This window comes from Larus michahellis, chromosome 2 (assembly GCF_964199755.1).
Source record: "Larus michahellis chromosome 2, bLarMic1.1, whole genome shotgun sequence".
NCBI lineage: Eukaryota > Metazoa > Chordata > Aves > Charadriiformes > Laridae > Larus > Larus michahellis.
The window spans coordinates 53,743,765-53,756,050 of NC_133897.1; the positions used below are offsets into that span (position 1 = coordinate 53,743,765).

The 12,286-nt window shown below is 46.7% G+C and overlaps 1 protein-coding gene across 6 annotated transcripts in view; it reads left to right on the forward strand.

The window, feature by feature from the left end:
- The first annotated feature begins 1,029 nt into the window (after positions 1-1,029).
- The window catches only part of TBX20 (T-box transcription factor 20), a 60,005-nt gene continuing 48,748 nt past the window's right edge, over positions 1,030-12,286 (forward strand). For 2 of the 6 annotated variants that reach the window (XM_074575460.1, XM_074575461.1), the window contains exons 1-4: positions 1,030-1,290; positions 3,354-3,588; positions 4,891-5,055; positions 10,348-10,456. In XM_074575460.1, the coding sequence (XP_074431561.1) occupies positions 1,164-1,290; positions 3,354-3,588; positions 4,891-5,055; positions 10,348-10,456 (636 nt within the window). In that variant the 5' untranslated portion in view covers positions 1,030-1,163. The remainder of the gene's footprint in view (positions 1,291-3,353; positions 3,589-4,890; positions 5,056-10,347; positions 10,457-12,286) is intronic. The other 4 variants (XM_074575455.1, XM_074575457.1, XM_074575459.1 and 1 more) reach the window with 3 other exon arrangements.

A 12,286-nucleotide genomic window follows, 5' to 3' on the forward strand; every position in this document is an offset into this window, starting at 1 on the left:
TGCGTATCTTCTTGAGTCGTTTTAGCGAGCAAATATTTTCAACCCTCTTTTTATTTAAACTACTTTAGTTAAATCCCACGGTTTGTTTTTTTTTTTATTATTTACGGGAGGATACTTACACGATGTGTTTAAAAGAGCACTGGTGAGCAACTTGAATCACTGCCTTGGAATAATCTGCTCGTTGACACCATCAGCCCGTCCCTGTTTTCTCTGTCGTATGTGCTTGATCAAAACTATCTAGTTTGGTGGAGCGGATGAAACGAAGTGCACCGCTGGCAACTGTGCGACCAGCGGCCCGCGCACTGGCCACGCTGGGATGGGAACCCAGCGAGGGTCTCACCTGGAGTCGGTCGGGGCGAGTACATCTGCTTGGGATGACAATATCTGGGATCCGAGGCAGGAAAACCAAGCGCACGATCAGCCTTAAGGAACCTTCTGTCCCAGCAGAAGGCACACAACGACAAAAACGGCTGCTTTAAAAGTTGTAGGTTGTTGGTTTGGGTTTTTTTTTGTTTTTGTTCTTTTTTTTTTAATTTGAATTTAAAATAGAAAATCGACACACACATGCACACACGAGAAAACAAAACAATTTCTTTTCCTTCTTTCAACCATCTCTCCACTGATTCTTGACTCGACAAAGCCAATAGCCTGGGGACCTTCTCGGGAGCATCCCCGGCCGTGTCGCTTGTCCCCCCATGCCCCTCCATGGCCCTCCCCCGCCAGGGCTCAGAGGAGCGGGGGACGCACCCCAAACCTCAGCCGGGACCTCGGCGGGGAGCGGGGCTGGGTTACCCGGAGGGGAAGCTGCGGCGGGGAGCCCGCCCGTGGGCCGGTCGCCCCCCTGCCCACCCCGCGGGCGGGCAGAGCCCTCCCCTCTCATCATCATCATCATCATCATCATCATCATCATCATCATCATCACCGTCTTCCTCCTCCTCCTCCTCCTCCTCCCGCCCGCCTCCGCGGCCGGGCCGGGGCCCTGACGTGTCCCGCCGCCGATTGGCCACCGGCCGATAGGATCTCGGCGGCCCCGCGTTAAGGCGGGGGAGCGCACGGCGCCGGGCGCAGAGCGCCGCCCGCCCGCCCGGTTACCCCGCTCCGCCGCCGCTCCCGTCCCCGCCGCCGCTCCCGTCCGAGCCGCGCCGCTTCCCCGCCGGCTGGCCATGGAGTACACGCCGCCCCCCAAGCCGCAGCTCTCCTCCCGGGCCAACGCCTTCTCCATCGCCGCCCTGATGTCGAGCGGCAGCTCCAAGGACAAGGAGTCCGCCGAGAGCACCATCAAACCGCTGGGTGAGTGGGGACGGGGGTGTCCGCCGGTGTCCGCGGGGCTCCCCTCCGTCTGTCCGTCCCCGCCTCACCATCCTCAAAGCTCCGGCAGCCGGGGCAGGCGGCGGCGGGTCTCCCCCTGCCCACAGGTCTTTTCCTCCCTGGCGGAAGGAAAATCCGCACGGCTGAAGCCGGTTTAAGACTCCCCGTTACCCACCGTCGTTTCCAGGGGAGGCTGCTTACAGCACCAACCATTTTCTAAATTCCTCCAGTTTAAATTACACCGTTTATTTAATCCGGCCTCGCCATTCGTAGAATAATCTCAAACCCTAAAGTTTCTCTTCGCTGGTATGAAATGAACCTCTTAAATATTTATTGCAAATTATCGGAGTTTTTAAAGTCAAATAAGGGAATCTCCGGTATCGTGCCTAAGCTTACAGGGGGTGGTAAAACTTGTACGTAGACCTGAAAATCCCTTTGCTCCACAGCTACTCGATGTAGGCTCATATAGACTGTTTTACTCTACATCGGCCGGGAGGATTTTTATAGTAATTCCTCGCGATTTTTGAGTAAGCGATTTCGCTTCTATTCGTCCGCCTCGATTCAGATTCCCGAAGACTTTTAAAAAACATTAGCAACTTTCCCTCCTCCCCCCTGTTTTCTGCGGCTTGTGGTTCTTGCATGTATCCAAGAGTCCGCAGAAAACTAAAAAAAATAAAATAAAACCAAAGTATTAAGCTTTCAGGGCGCCAACGAACAAGTTTACATTCAATCTTGTAAGAATTTAGAAAAGGCAGCTATCTCGGCGTCTGCTCCATCTAATCAACTGACTCAATAGGCTTTACATAGTCCAGGGATTCATTGTAAACTTTATTTTTTAGTCTAGGCGATAACGTAGGCCGGGAATGTTGTAGTATTCCCGTTTACACGGTCTTGTGTTAAACGTAGCTAGTTTTCTTCTTTTTTTTTTTTTATAACGCTTATTCAATTAATTTTTCAAAAAAAATTTTTAACTCATTGCCCCACGCCACTCAGTTAGAAATCGAAGGGAAACGACTGCCTGTAACTCGGTTTTTATTAACCGGAGATGTGGGTGAAATCCTTCTCTGCAGGGACAGGGCGCGTTCGTCGCCTCCCGTTTCTTGGCGGCGGATCCGCCGCCGCATCCCGGTGCCGCAGCAGGGTCCCGGGGCAGACCCCCTCGCCGCCCTGCTCCCTCCTGTCCTCTCCTTCGGCTTAAAGTCCCGGAGAAGCCCCTGAAGCCCCCAAAGCCCCCGCGGTGTTTGCAGGGGGGTTGGAGGCCGGCGGGAGCGCGCCGGGGCGGGCGGCCAGCGCCGGCGGCCGCTACCGCATCCGCGCAGGTTGCGCGGCCGCACGCAGCTTCCCCCGGAGCCTGTTTCTCCAACGGAGCGTGTTTCAGCTTCAGCAAACAGGCCGGGAGGCAGGGCAAAACCGGCTTTCCGGGCGGATGAGCCCGCTGCCGGCGTTGAGTTAGTGTTAGGAGCTGCTTTCCCCGCGGATGAAACGCGGAGACTGCGCGGCCGCGCTGGGGGTCTTTCTGTGTTACGTTCTCTGCCAGCAGCGCAATTTAGACTCAGCCGCCCGCGCTCCCCCCAGAGCGACCCCGGCCCTCAGCAGCCCCCCGGAGCCGAAGCGCTCCAGTTTTAATGAGAATTAGTGACCTTTCCGTGGAAACTCTCGGTTGGCAAGAGAGGGCAGCGCGTTGGTCCCGCCCTGGTCCTCCGCACCCCGCGCAGCGGGTACAAGCCGGGCGGCGGTACCGTGCGCCTTCGGGGAGAGGCGCCGCTCCAGGCGCTTCCCGGAGCTCGTCTCCGAAAATCACCGCCCCTGCCCTCAAACCGTGAGCTGACGCCTAAGAAACAGCGCGGATCTGGGGGTGTGCTGGACCAGAAGGGGAGCAGCTGAACGATAAGCGCATAGTTTTATTATTTATTTATTTTAAAATAGTTTTTCTCGGCCGTCCCCCCGTCCTGGCTGAATCCCCCCTCTCTCTTTTTCTTCTTTTCTTTTTCTTTTTTCTTCTTTTTTTTTTTTTAATTTTTGTTTATTCCCCCGAAACCCTGCAGAACAATTCGTTGAGAAATCCTCTTGCGCCCAGCCTTTGAGTGACTTATCCAGCCTGGACCCTCACGGGGATTTTAGCACCAGCCCTTCGTCCCTGTGCACCGAGCCCCTCATCCCCACCACCCCCATCATCCCCAGCGAGGAGATGGCCAAAATCTCCTGCAGCCTGGAGACCAAAGAGCTCTGGGACAAGTTTCACGAACTGGGTACCGAGATGATCATCACGAAATCCGGCAGGTAAGGCTGGGGTTCCCTGCAGGCAGCTTCCTAAAAGTGTCTTTGGAGAGGAGTGGGGGGAAAAGGCAAAACAAAAAAAAAACCCCACAGTTTTTATTGTGGGAGAGCATCACGGATGGGTAAAAGGGGAGGAAGAGGAGGGAGAAGCCGCTTAATTGCCGCCGCGCTGATCAGCAGCCACTCGGCGGGCTCAGCCCGGGGCTGCGCGGCGCGGTGCGATGCGCAGAGCCCCGCGGGGGACAGAGGGAGAGGCGGCAGCGGGATGCGGTGCAGCTGAAATCAGCGCGGGGGATGCCGGCGGCTGGGTTAGAAATGTTGTTTCCCGAATAATTTGGTCTGTGTCTGAAAGCTCCTTCGTGCGGTGCAGTGATTTTTGCGGGGCTGGGTTGGTAGAGACACAGGGAAATGCGGGGCCGTGGGGAAGTGATTCAGTCAGGGCTTGGTTTGGTTCTGTTTGTTGTTCTCTCGATTGCAAATAATGTGCAAAAAAAGAGTCCCAGGCTTTCTCGCCGCCTCAAACCATGTCACTTCTTCAGTAAAGCTTTTGGGGTTTGGGTCAGTCAAATGCAGTCTGCAGGAGCCGAATGCCTTTTCGGGTTTTGCAATCCCCAAAGTTCCTTGTTATTAACGTAGTTCCCCGATGATTTTTTTTTTTCTAAGTAGCGAGCTCTACCAGCATGTGTTTTTAAAAAGTACTCCGTATAAAATCTGCAATCTGAAGTTTAAAATTTTAAACTGTTCAGAATTATTTATTTCTAGTCTACGGCATAACCTTATATTTTAAAGTTGCGTTTTGTCAAAATTTAAGTGGAGAAAGGAAAGTTTAGTTTTGAAAATTCCTCTCAGAAATACTGTGAGCAGGCTTAAAAGAACATGCATTTAAAATATGTTAGAACATTAACAGCAATAATTTCTGCAATATTTCCCTAACACTAGTATGGATCCCATAAAAAAAAAAAAATTGACGTTTCTAAGGACTTATGTGCCTTAGGTAAAAATATTTTCTGAAATCGTTGTTTACTTTTAACTAACGGACGAAAGTACACTTCTCTGTTACTTTTTCACTTTTACCGTTTTTTCTTTTTGCTTCCAAAATATCGTTCTGATTTCAAGCTGCTCTATCTGTGCATATTAGAGAGATACACAGGATTTAACTTGTATCATGCTGAAGCAGAATCAATAGGTACTTTAATTTTTTTTAAGGTGGTTTAAATATGATTCTTGCTCTTAGCAGCTTTTCAGAAACTCTCTTATTTCTGTTCTCCATCCTTGTATTTATTTTCTGATTTGCCTTTATTTCAGGAGAATGTTTCCTACAATCAGGGTTTCCTTCTCGGGCGTGGATCCTGAAGCCAAGTACATTGTATTAATGGATATAGTTCCTGTGGACAATAAAAGATATAGATATGCCTACCACAGGTCTTCATGGTTAGTGGCTGGAAAAGCTGACCCTCCGCTCCCTGCAAGGTTTGTAGATTTTACCACTGGCCTTTCTTTTATTTTGTTTCCTTTTTCCCCCTTTTTTCCTTCAAGAAATTCCTGCTATTAATCTTTCCGTGCTGTTTGCAAACAGTACTCTGAGACTTTGTGTCCGTGCTCAACAAAGTTGATTGCAAAACTCTAATTTCTGTGATGCAGAATTGGGCCTCAAATCGCCGCTTGAGGTGTGACTTATACTGGATGTCCCAAGGCATGCAGGATTTGGCTAAAGGCTCTTTTACGTTTTGTTTGTTTTTTTTTTTAGTGAAGTTTGCCTCAATTCAGATAAGAAATTTAAAAAAATATAAAAATTTATTTGTTTCTGGAGCTTACTCCCTCCCCCAAGCATTTGACTTCATAATTTAAAGCAATTCAGGCACCACCAGCTAAGTCCAAGTAGAAATACTACATTACAGTTCAATGCTATTTATGCTTGAAATTATATTATTTCTTGATAACATATCCAGTGTTTACTAAGCAATAATTTTACTCTTGCTTTTAGTTGTCTCTTAGCAGGCAAAGTATGGATCAGTCCTACAGCACAGATTTACTATTTTTTTTTTGTGTGTGTTAAGAAATCACAACATTTTCTGAGACTTCAGGAAAAAAAAAAATCAAGTAAATTCCCCCCCCCCTTTTCTATACAGAAACAAAATGCTGTAAAAAAATCAATTGCTAAAAATCATTCCATTAATGTAATTAATGACTGACTCCTTTCGGCATTGGGAAATTGAGGCTGCAGCACCAGGCAGTACGGTAGGAAGGCACTCCAGCGGAGACCCACACTTCATCTTATTTAGCCCGGCACTTCAGGACCTACTTAAGTCCCCAAGTCCTGTAAGACTGAAGCACATGTCGAACGGCTTTGCTGAGTCAGAGCAGGAGATATGGAAATAACATGGATGCCTCTCTGGCTTCAAAGAAACTTTTTTGTGGAGGGCTCTGTGCAGGCACACAGATCTGCTCCAGGTGGCTTAGCCCAGGGTTAGGAACTTGCTTATTACAGAGTCAAAAATTAGAAGTGAAACATAAGAAATGGAAGCACGTTTGGGTTTTTTTTTTGTGTGTGTGTGTGAGTATAGGGACCAAATCCTGCATGCTTTCCTCATATAAATAGTTTGACTGAAATCTTGCTGACTGCTGATCTCTGGAAGGCGGCTCAGGGAAGTAAACAAACAAAAAGTGCATGCAGAGAAGCTGTGATTAAAGACAGCAACCTAGGAGTTATGTCGGCTTTGTTTTCATGGCCAAAAACTCCTTCTTGCAATGTGGTTAACGTCTGAGGGCTTCATTTGACGTATTGTAATGGGCACTGATCAAAACCCAAAGAAAAAAAAAAAACCCAGATCCTGCTCCAAAAGAGTCAGCATCAAAAGAAGAAATAAGGGAAGGACAGAAATAGTTTTAAGGCAGGGTTCTCCCCTTCTTATTTTTCTGTTCATGTGCCTCTTGGGATACATTTAAATAGGCGGCTAATTCACACAATCTAGCATAGAGTAGTTCAATGAGGAAATATAAGAGATTGATCCTTGGAGTAATCTGCAACTGCCCTACTGACTGTTTTAGAGCTGAGGTCAAACCTTCTTGGAGTTTGTATTTATTATCATGGTACTGTGGTAAATCTTTAAGGTCCTCATTGAGTCAGTGCCCCTGTGTGCAAAAGTATACCTCTGCTGTTTCATTTTCCAGCATGTTTTCAGGATGTTTTGCCCCTGTGTGCAAACATGTGCCTTTTCCTGTTTCATTTTCAGGTTGCTTAGCCAAAAGACCAGTGATGATAGCACAGGCACAGATTGCTTTTTCTTTGTATGAACAGTACTTAAATATCCATTTGTGCACTTTCTCCTTCTTACGCTCCTGTTTGGTGAGAAAAAGGTTGTCAAGAGGTTCAGTGTGCAGACGTTTGCATTACTAATGCTTTTTCTGGAGCGTTAATGCATCTTTTGAGGTGGGAAGCCTCAGTCTTGCTCGAGCAGATTAAAAGCAGTGCTCCTCCCATCACAAAATGGGTTTGGTCCTGCTCCGGTGACAGGAGCCCTTAATGAAGTTATCACCCATGATTTCTTGTCTTCCAAACACACGGTTTTAGCTCTCCTTACTTGAGGAGTGTCAGCGAGGGGCATCGGCGTGCTGAGCGTCTGGGTACCGGTACCCAGGTGCTGAGCCCCCCCACGCACATCATGGGGGGGCATCTGCATAGGCACAACAGCGTCAGGGGAATTATTCAAGAGTCACGTTATGTACGGATGTAAGACTTTGCAGGATCAAACCCGTTAGATGTTTTGCTCTTTCCATTATAAAAATAACTTTCAACGCTAAGACAACTTCCTCCCCCCCCCCCCCCCCCCCCAAATTAATAAGTATTCTGTGATTCTGTTTGAAAGATTAGCCCTTCAGGGAACTTTCTACAAAACCCAGTTTTATCCCTGTCTTCCTGCTGTCAACATTTAAGACAAGTTTATGTTGCAACGAACACTTAAATAAAAATACTTTTTAGAGAGTCTTTTGTAAGTCTTCTAAAGTGCTATCTGGGGATAGAATTCCTATGTGATATTTTATGTTTGTTCTTCCAAATTGCTAACACTGTGTGAAACATCAGTTTAATAAGTTTCAGCACGTACCTTTGTTTGCTCTTCTTCCTTTTTCACCTCCTTTCTTTCACTCAAAAGTCTGTGCATTTTGTTTTGTTTGGTGTTTTTTACTGTATTTGGCTTCAATCATTTGTTTAACAAAGTTATAGTGTTTACAGATTCACAGAGAACTCTAGGTAGAAGGCCTTTGAAAAGTACTATATTTTGCAAATTAGTTGAGACATTAAGGTAATCCAAAGCAGCATGCACAGGGCTTGTAGGACCAGACCAACTGTTAAACTAAATAGACGGAGATCAGTGTCGCATTCCAAAATACACAAGAAGGAAGCAGTACCCAAACCTTGCATATATCATGAAACATTATATGCCACGGAGCAGATTCACATCCTAATATGGCTTCTAAAGCCTCTGTGATTTGGAGCGAGCAGCCCCTCGCATCTGGCTGGCCTGTAGGCAGCAGAGCCCCCGTGAACTTCTGGGGGAGCCTCGTGCGCCGCGCTGGAATGTGCGCGTTGGTTTCTCCAACCCCTTTGCTCGTGGTCTCGTCGACGACTTCTACTTCAGTGGGCGATACGTCTAGTTTTGAACCCTCTTTTCCGAGGCATAGAAGCTCAGGCTGCAGGGGAAGCACGCGGATCACTGTAGTTCACCAGGTGGAACCACGTGTTGTAGCGGGATCGACGGCATGTAGCAAATGAGTGAAGAAAACCAAGGTCTATTAATACATTTATGTAACCGATATTCAGGTGCTGATCCTTCAGTGATCTTCCCGTTAGCGCTCTGCTAATATCCAGGTGCTTTGTAGTTTGAAAGCAGTGCCAAGCAGTAACCGCCTATGGCATAAAACAATTGTGCTCAGCTTTTAGGCACATGAAGATCTTTTTACTCACTCCCCAGCACGTTTTTGAAATGCATTCAGCTTTTTGGTCCCCATTAGCCAAACCTTGCTGAGCCTGACACTCTGTGATCACGGTAAAGGTTATTAGCTATCCAGACATAAAAAACTAGGAGTCAGGCTAAAAAAAAAAAGTAAAATAAAGTTCACAAGACGGGCTGAAAAGTTGCAGGACATGTTTGGAACTCTTTTAGTTTTGCCTTCTCTAATTCAGGGGTCTAAAGATTGAGATTTTTGCACTTTTTTTTTTTTTTTTTTTTAACAGCAAGGCAAAGTTAATTTTCATTAGAGGTAAAATTCTTTTGATGTAACAGGTCTTGACCAATTCCAGGTCTTGGTTTTTCAGATACATCAATAGTTTTCATGAGCCTTGTGGTGCAATCAGCAGTCGACAGCAGTGAGGGTGCCTGTATGCTAGGAATATTTTATTGCGCCAGGAGCCCTGGCTCAGCATCCCTCCCGCGGACACAGCCATACCAGCCAAGCTGTGCTTCAGATCAATGTAAGGAAAATTTCCTGCACATCTGAAGCGAGTCGTGCCAGTAAAACTTTAGTTTTGCTGTGTCTTGGGGATTCTGCTGGCAAAAACAGGGAGGGCAGGATCAAATCTCCTTCCTCTTTGAGCGAGAGGGCTGTGCTCCCTGGAGTCTTTAGTACAGGCGTTCCTTGATTAGGAACCAGCGTAGTCTACCAGAGAGTTACGCCCCATTGCTTAGTGGTTTTTCCATTCTCCTCTTCCTCCAGCAAAATTGTAGCTCAACAACAAATGTTTGTCTTTCTAACCCGTCACCTCAGCACTGCCCCACCTGCCTAATGGGAGAAATCCATCTGTGGGGCCAAAGGCATAACCTGAAATGAGAGTCAGGCCCTCAGCAGCAATAACCACCACCAACAGAAGCAGAACAGGTCCCGTTTGCGCTAGCTGAAAGTCTAGTTCAACCCTTAATTCATTATCAGAGAAGAACATTTGGGTTAAATAATTCTCAGCAATATGTTATTCCTACAAAATAATTGTTTTTAAATAGCCTGGCACTTGCAATTAGTCTAGTCGTAATGTCTATATCATTGTATCTACATGTCTTCTATGCTTCCTTTTCTTCTGCTTAATTTCCCAAGTGGTGTATTGTTAATTACAGAGCTGCAATTAATTTTTTCATGTCAGACCACTGTGCTGGACTGCAGCCTTCAACCTCTTATAAACAGACGTCACCACAGCTAACATGTGATCGAGTGCAGGTTAAAATCATTATCACGGCTTAATGTTACGTATAAAGAAAAATGCATTTTTATCTACATTCCCCCATTATCTCTCTAATGACACCGTGTTTTTTCTCTCGGAGCTGTAGTCATTGTTATTTTAAGTGCTTGTTAGTACAGCTGTGGGGAAAGACATGATCAATTTTTCATTTGGGAAAAGACACAACAGCAAATGTTAATGTCTCCATTTTAGATAACTAGATAAAATAATAGGTATGGTTAGAGAGCAATCTAGCACTTGGACATGGGATTCTTCATTGCGTTCCAGTGAATTAAACAACTCGAGTCATCTGCTTTACTGTCTTTCATTAATGGTTGTATTTCAGGCGTTCATTAATTTGGGGGAGATTGTGTGTGTCTCATTCAAGTAGCAGCTCTGTGTTTACACTAAGCTCTCAGGAAATCCGTGTCTGTGAAACCACCGCATATCCCGAAAGCAAGATATTACGGGCTTTTTCATTTCGTACAGAGGTTGTGCCCAGGCACGAGCCAAGAGGTGAGATTTTTATGAGCAGGCCTTTTCCCTGTGTTTTTTAGGTTGTACGTGCACCCTGACTCCCCCTTCACGGGAGAGCAACTGCTGAAGCAGATGGTGTCCTTCGAAAAAGTCAAACTCACCAACAACGAGCTGGATCAGCATGGCCACGTGAGTAGACCTCCTGGTGGGAAAGGGTAAAGGAACCACAACGGGGGAATTGCTCTCCTGTAACAGAGGGCTAAGCTTCTGGGGAGACAGCGCAATGGGGAAAGACTGCCATAGCCCCCCATGTTGCCCCTTTCTTGGCCAGTCCTTCCTACCGCAGTGGAGGAGGATGCTGTGTGAAGCTTAGACATGTTGGGTTTTAATCTCTGTTGTAGAGGAACAGGTAACTTCAGAAATCAGGTTTTTAAACTTTCATAAGGTAGAGCCCAGGTCAACACAAGCGTTCAAATCGTGCTCCTACTGCTGTCAGAGGCAGAACATCCATCGGAGACAAGTTCAGTGTGGAGTTGAGCATCAAAGCGAGGGAGAGAAAGGAGGCGGGTGAGCTCTTTGTCGTGCCTGCATTTTGCTGTGACTTGGCAGTATGCTCTGCCACGTGCACTGGCTAGCAAGCTCACACGCTTTTCCATGTGTGCTTGGAAGCTCCCTCTTGTTACAGGAAACCTGTTAGGGTTGAGTCTATCAATAAGAGCTCTTGTACTTCCAGACTCAACGCAGCATGGCCACAGAGTCATCAGAAAATAGTGATGTGACACCAAAGCACGGGCTATTGAATTATAAAAATAAGTGTGCCTCAGTTGCCCTTGAAATAATTGTAGGCTACCTGCAAGTCAAAGTGCCACAGCGTGGACTTGGGCCTCTAAAGGAGGCAGGTCCCAGCTCCGATTGCTACCAGTTTGTTGTCACAAGCCCTGAGGTTGGAAGCTGGTAAATAGGATGCAGAACCGGTGGCCATGAGCTCCTGCTGTGCTCCATCAGCGGGGACAACTCCTTTAGCTACCCAACTGTCTAATGGTAGGTGGTAAGAACAAGTGTTGTCTGGCCTGTCCCCTCCCCAAAAGTGCCTGGAAAGCACAGGAATGGCTTGGTAGCACCTCCAAATTGCAAAGGAAGGCTGCAGAAGCAGGGGGATGGATTTGAAAGGGTTGTTGGCTGAGAACAGGGCAGCTAAGAAGAACGAGCCTAAAGGCAGTGTTAGTAAACGAGGTGTCAGGAAGAGAGGAATGATTTTGAACTCTGAAGCATGTGTAGGGTAATTAACCTGTGAAGTTGAATAATTGTGGCATACATAGTATCAGAAATCCCTCCCCTAGCGTGGTATTTATTGCCTTTTTGGACTGCGTGAGACAGTGCCTGTTCGTCTGAGCTGCGTTCTGCGCCAATGTTTCTCATCTGAAAGACAATTTCTACTAATTTCAAGACCTAAAAATTGAACCGCAGCCATGATCATTTAAAATATATCCTGGAAACAGTGACAACAAAAGTATTTTTTTTAAAAAAAAAAAGCAAGCCCAGATTGATGCCTGTGTGTTCTTCTTTTGTTAAGTTCTGTGGGTATATTTTTCTTGAATCTGGTTCCCACTGTTGCTCCCTTCCTGACTAGCGGAGAATGTCTTCTTTTTTTCCTCTCTTTTATTTCATAATCTGTAGAAGGGCAAAGCTGAAGATTTGTGGGCTCTATCACCGAGTGATGATAGAGCAGTATACGTGCGCATTTAAAAAGAAGCATTTTTCATCATAACAGGGGCCATGTGTGCCTCTAATAAAGCGCTCGCAGCAGTATATTGCAAACTAGTTAGGAGCTGTGCAGTTCCCAGAAGCCCAGATGAGTATAAAAAAGAAGTCGGTCTGAGAAGCTGTCGGGAACAGAGACATGTGACAGAGCAAGAAGACGTAATCGTCTCAAATACAGGCGGTGGGAGAAAATGGCCCGTAGCGTTTGAGATGCGGTCTCCCGATTCACTTTCCAAGAAGCGGCAGAGGTGGATCCCG